Below are 16,085 nucleotides of genomic sequence, written 5' to 3'. Positions count from 1 at the left end.
TCACATATGAGCTCATTGCACTGTGTGAGACCATATCCGGCCTCTGCCTGAGAACCCATCCATCTCCATTAATCCTGCTTCTTTCCTTTCTGACCCCCACCCTGCTAAGCGGTAAACTACCAGGTCCGTGTCCCTCTGCTCTTTGATACACACACACACATCTGGCCCCCTATAGTGACCAAACTAAGACACCCCCGAGAGTCCTGACACCAGACGCACACAGATTTCTTTCGAACGATAGCATTTGTCTATTCATACCATGAGGTATTAGGTAGATCAATACCTCCAAGGTGGGCACCTGAGAGAGGGATTCTAGGTTTATGGGTTCCAGGGTTCAGCGGGTACGAGAACTGCGAATAACTTGTGTATGAACTCGGAAAGACACCCACATTCCTACCTGATTTTGAGTGTCATTTGTCTCGTGCTCTCAAATGCTGTTTTTGAAAGATCAGTCAGGAAAAGTGTCATTTTTGTTGGCCTGATCTTCACCTCGCAAAGATGAGCCCAGCTGACCCACGTGCTGCAGGAGTGACGTCTAAAAACCCACCAATCCCATGAGGTCAACCCATATGGATCAATACTGCGCTGATGATTTGACCCAATCGAGTCGCGGGATTGTATATTGTAATGTGATGTAATTTGTGACGCTGGATGCCTTTTTTAATGTGCTGCCCGTGTATCTGTTGGCAGAGCACTCTCCGGGCTGCAGAGTTCTCTGCGTGCACAATTTACCTTTTATATAAACTTTGTTCAACTTGCAATCTCTCTCTCCTGGTCTTATTCCCTACTGGGGTGTCCATTATTCTGATTTTGGGATATTGTGTCGGGGAGTGGGCACCTTCAACTGTCCAGGGCTTATGCCGGCTGTGGGAATGATGGGAACGGGACATGGCACGCCTAGATGGGACAGGATATCATTGACTGGTGTAATAAAGGTGTGTGTAAGGCACTCGTGCAGCTCGAAGTCTGGGGACAAGATCTGGGTGGGGGTGCTCAAGGAGGGATATGATGGAGCTTTGGGAGTGTGGGGTAGGAGCAGAAGATGGATAGGATAACCTAATACAAGGGCACCACCTAGTCGCTATTATGAGGTGAGAACCACAGGTAAGTAAATCACTTGGGCTTAACACTGACGGGTCCTGCATGGCGGACAAACATAATATTGCATGAGTGCTCCGAGGCAACAAGGTGCTGGAAGAATGACGCAAGCTGACTGTTCCCAGGGGGCAGTAGTCACTGGGAACGGGGACCAGCAGGTGGATACAAGATCGGCGGGTCGGGCGCTCGCTGGGAACGGGGAGAATTGAAAATATAACATGTTCGGGCAGCCACAGGATGATCAGCAAATTGCCCTTAGCAGGTGGATCTGGGTAGAAGGATGTGAGACAAGGGGATGACATGGGAAGGAACTCTTCAGCGTGAGCTTTGGTGTCCCTGAAAGGCAACAAGTATATTTTGTTGCTGATGTCAGCGAGGCACCTCATTGGTTGGATGCCGTGTGACTGTCTCCCTTCCCACAGGCTCAGGATATGTCGTGTGTTTTTCGATGTGTGCTGATTAATGGCAGAATAAAGTTCCGGAGATCAGCACGATTACATATTGTAAATTAAAATGTGTCATTCTTGGCGGGGTGGTTAGGAATGTGGCGCCATAGGGGTGATGGTGGTGAACAGAGGGGTCGGGATTGTTTGATCAGTCATCTTTGATTAACCTATGTCTTGCAATAGGGGACTGACCCCCGTCAACCAGCTTTGTAGGATGTTTAATATTTTGCAACATTAATCAAATCGGTTTCCGACTGTAAGTAACGTTTAACCGCATAAAAGATCTGACCAGAGTGGGTTGTGTCTGCTCCTATCAATACGTTCTGTTCCACTGTGTTGTTTGATTTGTGCTTGCCCAGCTGTAATAAACAGCATTACTTATTGCCTAGTGTATTCTACTTTTAGGATTACGTCTGGTATGTTATTGACTACATGAATGTGGAGGACGCCTGATATAGTTGTACCAATTGTTTGGCAATATGCCTGAAATGAAGTTTGTCTGAAAGTTGTTTGTGGTATGTTTATTGTTGGAAATCATACATTTAACTTAATATATAAGAAATTATTCCAGACAGTCCATATGGGAAATGTTCTATAAAGCCTACTCCCTGGCTTTTTTTTTGTTTTATTTTTTACGTACCCATGAAAGGAATCCAGGCGCATTCTCATAAGAATTTACAGTTAAATAATCCGAAGGCATGAGCAGGCCAACACTGGATCTGGAAAGGTGGTGTAGGCTAATTAGTATGTCTGACTTATGCCAATAAATTGGATGGAGAAGTTGGGAACTACAAAGTGAAATAATTGAGCTTCATATAATTGAAACTCCAGGAGTGTTTTCAATATCCTGTTTAATTGAAAATAATGACACTTTGAAATTAAACTTGTCCGAAATGTCATGTTGCTGGTCTGAGGAGCAATCGTGGAGGGTTGGGGGCAAGAGGAAGTGTAATTAACAAACCATCCGATTAAAATTGAGATGCAGGAGACAGTTCACAGCCTAAGAAAGCAAAAATGTAACTGTTGAAACGAGATCTGCATAAGACATACTAAAGATATTTGTGATTCAGGCTAACAATCCTTTCCCCCTCCTGCTTGAACAAATGTGAAGGCCAGCACAACAGATACTCTGGTTTCTATGGTGGGAGTGGGCAATCTACCCTCGCCAAGAGAAGAGCAATATACAATGCTGTCTCAATATCCAGATAATTAAATATCTTACAATATTCATTATGTTTTGCAAATCGGTAATGGATTACATTAGCTGGTTTAAGTAGATACTGCTGTTTTGCAGGAGACACATGTCCCACATGAATCTAGAACGGCTGACAATTTTGGTTGTGTAACGTCAGCACATGAGATGGTCTAATTTTTAAGTGCTGCCATGAATATATTTTTTTAAAACATTGGAGTAATTACCAGTACCAGTGGCATCTTGGGGGGACAGTAACAGCCTTGGGTAGTTGGATATATTTAGCCACAAACATTGCGCCCTTCAGTTGGCTCCTTCCCACTTCTTTGAATGCTGCCATGGCTCCTGTTACAAGGTATCCATGTATTCAACTGATGACTGTAGGACTTTACAACAGTGAGCCAATGACTACTGTTACAACGTATCAACCAACTTGATCATGGAGACATTTTTACATTTTGAAAGGTAATGATGCAGTTTTGAAATTGACAATCTTAAAAGTGGTACATTTAGGACATTTTGCAAAGCTTGACCCTCATTCCACTTGCCTTCCTTCCAACCAGGTTCCTTTCTTTGTCTTCTTTAATTTCTGTACTACTTGAAATTGCTTCAATCTTTCCTTCAGTGTCCATTTCCATATCTAGAATTCCAGCTATCGCTTTCCACCATCCTTCTTTGACTTCTTTTTTCCATATTTGTAATTGTTCATTTAATGCTGTCCTTCATTCTATCCATCTTTGTTTTTTCTGTTAGATCTATTTCTTTCTTTGACTCCACTTGTCCTTCTTTACATTTTCCCTTTATTCAATCATATTTTCTTTTGTAGTTATTTTCATTCCTGCTTTTTTTTTTTTTTTTTTTTTGCATCTGTTTAAAATTTTTGTTAGTGTTTTTCAAAGTGTAGCTTGCAATTACTTGAGTGTTTTAAGGTCAAATGATTTGTGACTGCGCCCCTTTTAAGGAAGTAAAATTGAAGAAAATAGGCTAGCGTTCTTTTAGGGACAGACAATATACCGAGTCGGGGGCTAAACTTACTGAGATTCTTCGTGAGGTTCCCGTAAAGGGATTAAATGTAACTGGGCCACTCCCAAGGATCCCGAAATTGGGGCTAAAAAGAGAACCAGCGGAATTGACGCTCTCATTTGGGGGATCATAACAAAAAACCATACCAGTTCTGCTGAGGGGGCAAAAAAGGCAGGCAAAAGCCCACTATCTTCCAGTAACCCCCCCTCCCCTGCCGGGATTCCCTCACAGAGGCATAAATTAGATCTTGATGCTAAAAAGGGGGGCAAACAGCTCAGCTCTTCCAGTACCAGCTCTGCCGAGGTTCCCTCACAGAGGTCTGAAATTTAATCAAAAGCTCATACAAATCCTGTGGTGAAAATGACTTCACATAAGCCTGTGATGCAAATCTCCTCAGAGTGACAAAATGGCGACCCAATCTGTGTGGTCGGAGGTGGCCGTTTTGTCGATTTCCTCCAAATCGACAACAGTGTCAGGGGGGCCTGGTATAGGGGCCAACAGCTTTTTTTTTTTGTTTTTTTGCTGCCTAGCCTGGATAGCAGAAAATCGTTTTTGGCCAGCAATCGACTGGCACTCTATTTCCTCTTCCGCACAGTTACGCTTCCCCCAATGTCCGCTCCTCTGCATTGTCGATCCAGCTAGGGGTCGACCATCGTTGCAGCCTTTTTGTCAGTGGAATCGTGGGATACGGTCCTTTGGATCAGCCTTTACCTATTCTGCTAATTCCAGGTCCTTATGCACTCAGGCCCCATGAAGGTGGATTTTAGGGACCTCTTCAAAGATATGAACCCCAAGCCTCTCAAACCTCATGCTCTTCCATTGCCTACGCAGGCTCCAGAACCTATCTCCTCCGTTGCCAGCAGGTCCTCCTCTGCCAGTGCCTCCCTGCCTCCATTGCCTCCACTTTCTCCGGTACACCCAACTCCTGTTGTGCAGCCACCTGAGCAGAAAGTGCCTGAAACTCAAGTCTTGCGGATCAACTACAGTTCCAGCCAAAAAAGACGGGGGCAGTTGGACGAAGATAATGAAGACACACCCCATTCTATCACAGCGTTTCATGACGGGGTGCTGGATTTAATGGCATTACTGGAAATTCCAACCCCAGTTCCTCCAGCCTTGCAAGAGGGAGCTCCCGCGTCGGCCCTGACCTTAAAGTCACAAGAGCACTCAGCTCTAGTTTTGCAAAAAGACCTACTCGCAGGCCTGCAGAATTTGGGCAAGCTCCCTTACTTGGCATCACATCAACAAGAAAATGTAAGCTGGCTTTAAGCTCCAGTCATCAGAGGAAATACCTTTTGGCTACTCTACAATCAAAGCCGCCTTCCTCCTCCACCACCACTGCTTCACGGGTACCGTCTAAAGAAGACAATATCCTCAACGGTATTGAAAATAAGATGTTTTGCCACTGCAGGGCTTCAGCTATGCTAGGTTAACACAGAGGTCTTATTTGCAGCTGCCAACCTCAAGTTATGGAAGGATTTAGCAGAATTCCAAGACTGTATCCCTCAGGATAGGCTGGAGGACTTCAAGGAAGGTCTGTCTGATGCCAGGGTGTTGGCTCAAGATCTGCTCGAGGCCGCAGTCCCTCATGTGGACACTTCAGCCGCTGCCTTATGATCGGAGCTGATGTTTCACCGACGACCGTGGCTCCACGCTACAAAGTTTGCAATGGAGGTCAAAGAAAAAAGTGTACCTTCCCTTTGAGGGTAAAGATCTTTTCCACTCCTCTGAGGAACTTAACAGAACAAAGGCGAGTACGCTAATGGCCAAATCTTTTGTCTATTTTAGCAATAATATAAAAATATCTTGGACTCAAAAATCGGAATCCCGATCAAGATCCTTCATGGGTTTAAGAGATCTTCTGGACCGAAGAGTGCGGCGAGCAGTTCGCTCCTCACGTGGGCCTCGTCACAAACAGACAAGGCAGACATTTTTTTTCCCCTGTTCCTCAGCCTCCTCTTAAACTACAGGTGCCATTGCTTCAGAAAAATCAACAAAATTATGTTTCTCATCCGTCCCATGAATCTTGAGGGAGGATGGATCTAGACGGGCATGGTGGACCATAAAAGCCGACTCGTGGGTTTTATCCATCGCCAGGTAGGGTTTTCGCCTACCCCTTCCAGATACCCCACCTTCTCACCCCCTTTACAGCAGACTGGGTCTCCTTCTATCAGGGCCTAGGAGCAAAACCACGTAGACCTGTTGGGCTGTAGAGGGTGGTGTCCTTCAGAACAAGGGGAGGAATTTTATTCCCGTCTGTTCAGTGCCCAAATCAAGACAGACTGGCCTTGCACTATCCTAGACCTGTCCAACCTAAACCTTTCCCGTCCCCAAGAAAAATTCAAGATGATCACGTCCAATCAGATCCTCTCTTCGGAGGAGTGATTAGCTCAGTGTGGTAGATCTACAGGACCCTTGCATGAAAATTTTGATTTGCATGCAACACTGCAAATTCCGTTCCTACTGAGAAACTGAGGAACATTTCCAATATCGAGTCCTCCTCTTTGGTCTCAGTTCAGCACCACAGGTCTTTACAAGAATGATGGCCGTCGTTGTGGCGTTCCTCAGGCTCCAAGGAGTCCACGTGTATCCATATTTGGACGACTGGCTCCTGCAGAGGCGCTGTCCGCACACTGCAGCACAACTTCCAGACCCTTCTAAAGCTACTCTTCCGACTTGGGCTGTCTGTAAACTGGTGGAAATCGTCCATAATGGTTTCTCAGGTCCTGATCAGCCTAGGTTTTTGCTGGGATACCATTAAAGCCAAGATCTTGCTTAGAGGACAGGATTACGGACTTGTCAGTCACTTGCTGTCTGTTCCTCTGTTCGTCCCACAGGTCCGCCTGGTGGTTTGAGGCTTCTGGGCCTCATGTGTTCTGATTCTTCCTCTGGCGAGGCTGAAGATGAGGCACACACAACCCTAGGGGCAATTGGTCTCAAGACCCAGACTCCCAATTGTTAGCAATTCTGTCATCCATGCTGTCGGACCTCCAATGGTGGTCAACTCATGCCACCCTTTCAGTGGGAGCCTCCTTTAAGGAGCCTTTACCGCTAGTTACAATAACGAAACTCCTCCCTTCTGCGATAGGGGGTGGGGCAACGATGGATCACTTGGAGCGTTTTGACTTATGGACAGCTCAGGACAGGAAGTCTCATCAATTACGTTGAACTCCTGGCAGTGTTTCTGGTGTTGAAAGCTTTTCGGCCTTCCATTGTCGGCAGGATAGTGAAAATATGCACACAAAGTTCGGTAGCTATGTTCTATGTCAACAAACAGGGAGGCACCAGTGCTCCCCCCACTTGTCAATCTGGCCATCCACATTTGAGAATGGGCAGTGGAGACCAATATTTGGTTACAGGCTGTGCACATTCTGGGACGCAACAATATTGCTGTGGATTCCCTCAGCCGTCGGTAGCGAACCACGAGTGGGAGATCAAAGAGAATGTTCTTTTCCGCTTGTTCCTGCAGTGGGGCACTCAGACAGTGGACCTGCCACTCCGGTGGACCTGTTCGCGATAATCAAACAAGAAGCTTCTGTGCTATGCTTCCAGGGACGGACTCGGTGCATCTTCCCTGGTGGATGCGTTCGAGATTCTGTGGGACATGCTAGCGTATGCCTTTCCCCCTCTATCATTTATTCATCAATGTCTCTGGCAATTCGGGAGTGCCAATAATTGTACTCTGCTGCTTACAGCACCTTGGTAGCAAGCCAGGTTCTGGTTCTCGGAACTTCAGCACCTGTCTATACACAGCCCGAACAGGTTGCTGCAGATCCCCAATCTTCTGCCCCAGAACAATCAACAGATGTGGCCTCCCTCTCCACAACCCTTCAGCTTGGCAGCATGGTTCCCGAGTTTAAATCACTGGCGCAGTTCAATCTCTCAGACAATATGCGTATAGTGCAGGCCGTGCGCAAACCTTCAACAAGAGCGCAGGACAAAAGCAAGTGGCTTTGATTCTGTCACTGGTGCCTTGCCAAGCAACTTAACCCTCGTCTGGCTTCTATTGACTGTGTCCGGTCGTTCATATCCCATCTAGTGACCACAGGCATCCACAGACTGTCATGCAGAAGCTATTTGTCTGCCATGGGGACTTACCTTAGCACATATAATTGCTCTCACTCTGACCAACCCGATCATGAAGCAAAATTTCGTTGGGCTTCTTTTTCCTCTGGTCAAGCCACCTCATCCTAAATGGGATCTCAATGTCGTCCATTCTGCTCTGTCACTAACCTTTTGAGCCACTAGCCACTGTAGAGCTCCAGTTCCTCACCTGGCAACTAGTCTTCTTAATAGTGGTGACATCGGACAGAAGAATAAGTGAGCTCCAAGCCCTCTCTACTGAGCATCCCTTCTTGGTTTTTCATAAGGACAAGTTGGCGCTCCGCACAGATCCTTGCTGCCTGCCTGCCTACCTGCCTGCCGGCCCAGCCCAAATGGGATTTAAATTTAGTTTGAACAGCCTTGTGTCGCATACTGTTTGAATCAAATGCTTCTGCGGCTATCAGACTGATGTATTCGAAGACCGCATTCCTCGCGGCCATAACTTCAGCCTGGAAGATAATTTAAATACTAGCCCTAGCGGCAAATGAACCTTTAGCGACCTTTCGAGACAAAGTGGTTGTGCGCCCACACCCTTCATTCCTTTCCAAGATAGCCTTTGAATTTCATATTCACCAGGAGATTTCCCACCAAATATTTTTTCCATATCCAATTTTATGAGTCAGCGAGAGTTCTTCGCTCCTTGGACGCTGGGAGAGCCCTTAAGTTCTACCTCGACATGACTAGGGAAGTTAACAAATCTCTTCAACTGTTGCGTTCGAAGAGACGAGCAGGGGCGCGTCTGCTTCAAACGCAGCCATTGCAAGGTGGATTGTGGCAGCCATTCTGCAAAGCTATTGCATGCAGAAACTGCTGCCACCAAAAGGTATTCATGCCCACCTGGTCAGAGCTAAGGTGGTCTTGGTACATATTCCGTGGGACACTATTGTAATGGCAGCAACTGAGGCTTCACCATCACAATCGATGGTCCGTTTGTCCAGCTGGTACTGAAAAATCTCTTTGGCTAAATTAGTAAGAGTTACCTTCCACCCTTGGAGACATGTGCTTGTGAATCTCCCACAAGTATGGAGGAACGGGATGTGTAAGTAAGAAATCTACTCACTGTACCGTCTATTGTACTTGGTCCATAGTCCCCTTTCCTCCATACGTACTCCCTGCAACCCCCTAAAATGGCCTGTTACGTCATACCGACCTACGCTGGCCAAAAGGACAGATGCGAGGCCTGGAGGTGGTGCTTGGGGAGGCGGAGCCTGTGGCCAAGCATGTGCTCGGACCCGTGACATTAGGACGGAACATTTTTTTGTATGGTCCTACAAAAAGCTCCAGTACCTTCCCAAAGGATGCAATAACACAAGTATCGAGGAAACGGCACTATGGACTTAGGAGTACAATAGTCACTACGGTGAGTAATGTTTCCTGTGTTGGAGTGCCACTTCTTTCTCTGCTATCCAGAAGTTTCAACAGTCGCATGATCAGTTATTGCACTAATTCAACATATTATTTTACTAGTGTTGGGTGAACCGTAATTTGCTTCTGCATGATATTTACCTATGGACGGAGTGCTGATCATGTTTTCCTTTCTTGCTCTTTTCTTTTCTGCAGCAGATAATGGCCAGCGTTTTCAAGAAACTTGTTTTGCTTTTGCATTGACGCCACAACAAGTACAGCAGATCAGTAGCTCAATGTAAGTGGCTGTTTTTTGTAATCACTCTTGTTTCTTAAGTTACAATGTTAAACCAGGCATCCTTCTTTGTTCTTTGCTAAAGTTATCAACCGGCTTCCACAGAAAAGGATTTTATGCCTTGGCTGATATTACTTTTTTTATTGTAGAAGAAATGTGTGTTTGGTTGAAATCATGTAGACACCAGTAAAATGACAAGTCTGCATTAGATGTGATTGGTGACCTCTTAACCTGGAATCCCAGACGTTTGGACAGTAACATTTCAGTATGTTGGTCTAAATTCAGGGGAGCAGAAATGAGCGTGATGTCTGTGCATTGTTGCCCTGCCTGAATAAGATTATTTCTTGTCAAAATCAATTGCCTGCTGCAAATCCATGTGAACTTCTAAATACAGTCTGTAGTGGGAGAACTTTCAAGTTGCAATGGCTAGGCAGGCATGAGAAGCCACTCGCCGCCTCATTTATTTCACACAAATGTATCAACTTATTTTACTCCTCAAGAGTCAATTGCCAATCTGTGTAGAATGCCAACTCTGAGGCCTGCAAGGAGTTTAAACGCTGATTTCACTTACACATGTTGGTAGGATTTCTGATGCTAGTGTTCGGTAGGTGCCTCCTGTGAGGGGTCCCAAATGTTAGGCAGACCTCTTTGTAAAGAGTGTTCAATTTTAGCCATTTTGTTAAATAAAAAGGTTGGCTAAACGCTTCACTATCCCTACCTTGACGAAGATTTCCCTGCCTAAAATTAACTAAATAAAATGCTCTTGACAAAAGAATATCTAACCCTCACACTTGTACAGCAAATATAGTAATAAGGAAATATCTGGCAATTCAATTAATCAACTTGTATAGCATATGATTTGCTTTGCAATATAATCAATGGCTCTACTCCTAACCTCTGTGAATTTCCCTTCTGCAGATCTAAAAAAGGCTTTTCTGCACAGATAAAAGAAAACCAGGAAATCTGTTTTAACACAAAGTTCCAATGCAGTTTCAAGGTTTTGTATAAAGTGCCACTGCTTCAAAAAGTATGACCAGAAATTAGAAGTTCCTACTCCTCCTGGAATAGGACTGATTTCACATGGGTTCTCTTCCCATATGCGACAAATGTCTTGATCAGGATTATGTCACAACTTTTGGATTAACATAGAAATGCATTGTTCCAACTCCTCCTGGAAGAAGTATGAGGTTCACCTTTATAGTAACACCAAATGTCTTTGTCAGGATGTTTTACTTCAAACATGACTTCAGAAATAATTGTTAGAACCCGAGTTCAGCACTTGCATCAACTACTACCCGGTTTATACCTCTGCCCGGCCCTTTTGCGCAATACCTCTTACCCTACGGGTTTTACTAGCATGCCAGTCTGCTTCTCCAGCAAGAACGGAAATGTGCGTCAGTGGTAACTTCCAACTTAGCGCCACAACTTCATTAGACTTCTTCAGCATCACATTTTAACCCTTTAAGTGCCATGGGGTTTTCCCCTCCCCAGTGCCAAGGCCTTTCTTGGTGATTTCGGTATGTTTGCTATTCAATGCCTTGTAACCTTTTTGTTACATGAGATATCTCGGCCAAATCTGGCCCCTTTTATTCCCACATATAGGCGGTCGTAACGCCACCCAGGAATCCTAGGTTGCTGTAGGGGGTGAGAGAAAATAACCAAAAAGGGCAAAAATGTTGGGTTTTTTCAAAAAATGCCAATAAAATGATGTACAAAGAAGCCTGTGGTCTTTTCCTTTTAAGAGCTAGGAACAAATGGTTTGCTGTGCTGAATTCCCCAATTTCCTGGCTTTCAAGAACAGGTTGAGTGGAAACGTAAAGAAATTATTTTGATGTGGTTATCAACCGTTTTGTGAGAGGTAAGCGGTTTTGGCCACTTTTGCCAATTGGACGGAATGGAAGAAAAGGGTAGGAAAGCCGAATTGGAGGACAGAAAGGCATACATTTCTGAAAAGTAGACAAAATTCCAAGTTTAGGAAGGAGTGATTTCCGCAGGTCGGCAACAACTAGGTTGGGGGAAAATGCCATAATTGTGGGGGGGCGCAGAAAAATTACCGAAAGAAAAAGGTATGTGGTGGACATGGTTGGCTTGGTATGGCAATGGCTTCTATGAATTTTGAGAAAATAATGCTCCGCTACATTCCCCCGACTCTTAGTTAGGAAAGCACACATCTTTTGTACGGTTTCACAAAACAATCAATACCACAAGCCAAACACTGAGCCATGGTATACAGGAGTTTTATGCTTACGGCCTGAAAACGTTATGAAAACCACACAAACACAACAAATGTCATACCTTCCTGTGTTCCCACACGTGTCCCGATGAAAACAGTACCTCATGTGTGGGTGCACCTACCTGGGCGCCAAGGGGAAAGCATAAAACACTGGTAACCCCCAGTCTTTCGGCACAGCTTAATTTCAGGAATTCTGCTCATGCGCACACCTACAGATTTGGGCCTAGGGTGTCCAAGCCACCAGGGAAAGCTGGGAATCACATGCATTTCTGAAAAGAGGACACCCGTCGGAATGCAGAGGTCTGACTTGCACGATGCAGCTCCGAATGTATTACCCACAATCCCTAACAAAGTGTGATATTTGGTGGGGAAAAAAGACAATTTCACTTTGTCGGGGGTTCTGGGGAATTAATTCTGGCCTGCTTCATGCAAGTCAGACCTCTGTGTATTCCCACGGGTGTCCTCTTTTCAGAAATGCATGTGGTTCCCTGTTTTCCTTGCTGGCTTGAACAACATAGGCCCATATCTGTATGGTGTGCCCATCTGAAAAAATCGTGAAATTCTGCTGTCGGAAAAGACTTTTGGTTAGGGGTCTGTTAGGCTTTCCCCTTAGCGCCCAGGCAGGTGCACCCACCTTGTGAGGTACCGTTTTCATCGGGACACGTGGGAACGCAGGACGGTAGGCCATGTGGTATTGGCGGCGTGTTTCGGTGGGTGCGCCGAGCGCAATATGTGGACATTTTTTGCCACATTTTGGGGTTTGCTGGGGCTTCTGGGTAACAAATTCTGGGCCGATTTGCGCAAGTCAGACCTCTGCGGATTCCCACAGATGTCCTCTTTTCGGAAATGCATGGGGTTCCCTGTTTTCCTTGGTGGCTTGGACACCCTAGACCCAAATCTATAGGTTGTCTCCCCAAACCGTTTGGAGATTACAAGTGGTGTAGCCTTTTTCCTTTTGTGCCCCGGTAGGTGCACCCACACATGTGAGATGCCGTTTTCCTCGGGACACATGTGGGAATGCGGGAAGGTATGATATCTGTTGTTGGCGGTGTGATTCGGTGGGTGAGCAGAGTGAAATGTCTGAAAATTTCCCACACGTGTCCTGATAAAAACAGTACTTCACATGTGTGGGTGCACCTACCGGGGGAGCAAAAGGAAAAGGGTAACCCTCTGGTAACCCCAAGCATTTCGGCACAGCATATTTTGTTCATGTGGGCAACCTACAGATTTGGGCCTTGGGTGTCGAAGCCAGCAAGGAAAACGGGGAACCCCATGCATTTCCGAAAAGAGGACACCTGTGGGAATCCAGAGGTCTGACTTGCGCAAATCTGCCCAGAATGTAATACCCAGAACCCCCGGCAAAGACCCACATGGGAGAAGGGTGCCGAAGGCCAGGGATATTGCTGCCGACTTTGCTGGAGCCCTGGCTGCCCTGCGTTACAGCTTCTCCCCCACCAGGGAGTCCTGGCAGTGTGCCAATACCTCCCCGAAGGGAAAAGCTGTAATGCAGCCCAGCCGCAACTCAGGACGGTTGGCGGTGATGTCCCTGGCCTTGGACATCCATGTACCATGTGGGTGTACCGTTCCCTAAGCACAGCAGCAGCTCCAGGGAGCCCCGGCAGGATCCCTGTTCCTCGCCGCAGGTGACATCTCGAACGTAGCACAGCCAGAGGTGGAGCCTGGGCTTGCAGACGGACAACCCACATGGGAGGGATCCGCTCCCAGGGAAACACCAATGATCTGCTGGCATGGGGGGCAATTTGTGGCCTGTCCCTGCAATTGTCCCAGCCCACCAACATATCTGCCCAGACGGCCCATTCCCACCCACACCACCAACAATCCAGCCCCAGTCTCACCCACCCCACTGACAGTGGGCCTTAACCATAGAATAATAAAAAAAACAGTACTCGCATAACGTTGCAGCTCCTCGCATTGAAAAAGCTGTAAACAAACCAAACAACATGTGACTTATGGTCACACCAGCAAAATTAAATAAATACTTTTCAAGCATACCCCCCCCCCCCACCTTGCAAGCCATCCCTGGTGGTCTACTGGACCTCACCCCCCAGTGAAAACCCATTAGCCCCTTCCTACGGGCAGATATCTGCCCCCAGGGAGGCCTGCATGACGCGCCCCTGCACCCTAAACCACCGGAACATTTTCAAATGTAATGGGTGGTGCACCTCTACACCCCTACCCCAATTGGAGGGGCGGCACATCTCATCTAGCCCTCCCTGGGTGCAGATAAGGGGGGGGGTGTCCTGCACTCCTCCCTGGGCTCAGGTGTCCCTTCCTAGGAGCAGATATCTGGCCCCCAGGAGGGCTGCATGACATGGCCCCCACTCCATTGTGGGTGAGGGGGGTAACCCAACTCCCCTTGAAAGTTGGGACAGGCCCCCCAGTGGATGGGGCAGTAAGGTTTGGGTACCCTGGGGCCAGATTGGCACATCAATGTGCCCCTCTGCGCCAAGGCAAGTTTGGAAAATGAAGAAAAAAAATTGAAAATGGCAGGCTGCACTTTAGGGGGGCTGAGGGGCACCCTAAACCGCCAGGTAATTTTCTAATGTAATGGGGGGGATTGACCCTCTCTCCCCCACACACCAAATGCAGGGGGGGAAATCTCATTCAGCTCTCCCTGGGTGCAGATGCCCCTTCCTAGGAGCAGATATCTGTCCCCATGGAGGGCCTCAAGGGGTGCCCCCATTTCCCCTTTGGCCACCCCCTTTTCTGTCATATAAATCCCTGGTGGCTAGTGGCCCACCCAAATCTCCCTTTTTGTTTTTTTTTTCTATTTGTTTTCTTTTCTTTTGCCCCCTTCTTTGGGGGCAGATGAGCCATCTGCCCCAAGGGGGCCCTAACTTGCAGGCCCCATCCTTTGGGAGGCCTGCACACTTATTCCTGGTGGCCCTCACCCCCTCCAATTGGATGGGGGTGGCCACCTCATGTACTCTCCCCTTTCCAATGACACCTCCCTCGATCTCCAGCTTGAAATACAGCAAGAGATCGAGGAGGAGAAAGGTGCACACACACCTTTCATTTTCACTGCAGCAGCCCGAAATGGCTGCTGTAGTGAAAATTACATTCACTTCCACGCCGGCGTGCTTTACTTTAGGGGGGGTTGACATTCTAGCTTTTCCCCCCTGTTGCTTTAAACCTGCTACCCTGAAATTGAGATGGCCACAAATGGCAATGTTCCACCTAATTGCCCGGTTCTATGATTGCTATGCCATTCACTCTGCTTACCTTTTTCCTCTTACAATATGCATATACAAAGCTAACTGTTTATGCAAAGTAGTGTTCAAAAGTTCCATTAAGTCTGTACATCTACAGCTCTACTGCAATACCATGCAATATAGTTAGCCACCAAAGCTTGCTTTTCTCGAAGACGATGATTGCATTATATATTACCACCTGCTTGGAGGGGCTGGGGATAGAAGCAGAATCTCATGCCGGCCCGCTGCCCAGACTTCATCATGTCCTCTGAGGAGGTGCCCCAGAAAGTCTGCAGTGGAGTGCCACACCTTGACCACCCCCTCTGACCCTGCCCAATCACCTGCACACCTCCTGGCTCCACATCCAGGTCCTGGAAATGGTTCTTTCCAATTGCGGATATATGTGTAATTTCTATTTCAGGAAAGCATGTATTGCTTAAACCTTCCCTTAAACACCAAAAAGTATCAACACGCCAGAAGGGGCTCGGATTTCGAATAGCAATAAATACTTCTTTCTTTGTTTTAACTAAGTGTCGTTGGTCAGAATTTGACCTTTACACTATACATAAAGACACATAAATTCATCATACAATATAGTTAATCATAGAATAAAATATTTACCATTAAAATGTGGTTACATCAGTAAGATAATTTGACGCAATTAAAACAATACAGCCACAACTATTTACTTAAGCATACATTTATATCTTCTTGTGTAGAATTTCTACAACATTTATTTTTGTTTCAAAAATACCGTTAGCCTTGTAGCAGGTCTCCCATTATATTTGTAACATTTCATATTTGTTTTTTGTCCTTTAACATCAATTCTTTCCACCTGTAACCAGATGTGATACGCAGCGGTAGTCACTACCATTTTGCCCCATAAAGTGTGCTCCAAATTTGGTCACAAGTGTGATCAGAGAATTCATGGTAACCCTTCTCTTAGGTTAAAAACCAGAATGCATTGTGTGAGTAGATGTTTCTTAAAAAATGTTAGTTTTGGTTGGCTTTTGATTCCTCTTCACTGGGCGATTTCCCTTGTGCCAATGTTTTGTGTGTGACCGGGATCTGTACCCCAAGTACTATATTGCGACGGTAGCAATATTTATTTCTTATTTTTTACTTAGAACCGTACTTA

At 46.3% G+C, this 16,085-nt stretch overlaps 1 protein-coding gene across 2 annotated transcripts in view; it reads left to right on the top strand.

Moving 5' to 3' along the window:
• PIAS1 (protein inhibitor of activated STAT 1) overlaps positions 1 to 16,085 on the top strand; it is a 1,034,011-nt gene that overhangs the window by 268,920 nt on the left and 749,006 nt on the right. The window contains exon 3 of one of the 2 annotated variants that reach the window (XM_069625121.1): positions 9,427 to 9,505. In XM_069625121.1, coding sequence (XP_069481222.1) covers positions 9,427 to 9,505 — 79 coding nt within the window. Of the gene's footprint in view, positions 1 to 9,423; positions 9,506 to 16,085 lie in introns of both variants that reach the window. The other variant, XM_069625120.1, reaches the window with a different exon arrangement.

This window comes from Ambystoma mexicanum, chromosome 11, assembly GCF_040938575.1.
Source record: "Ambystoma mexicanum isolate Mex_15411 chromosome 11, UKY_AmexF1_1, whole genome shotgun sequence".
Classification (NCBI taxonomy): Eukaryota; Metazoa; Chordata; class Amphibia; order Caudata; family Ambystomatidae; genus Ambystoma; species Ambystoma mexicanum.
Note: the sequence above shows the minus strand (reverse complement) of the source record. Positions and strands in the feature narration are given on the sequence as shown.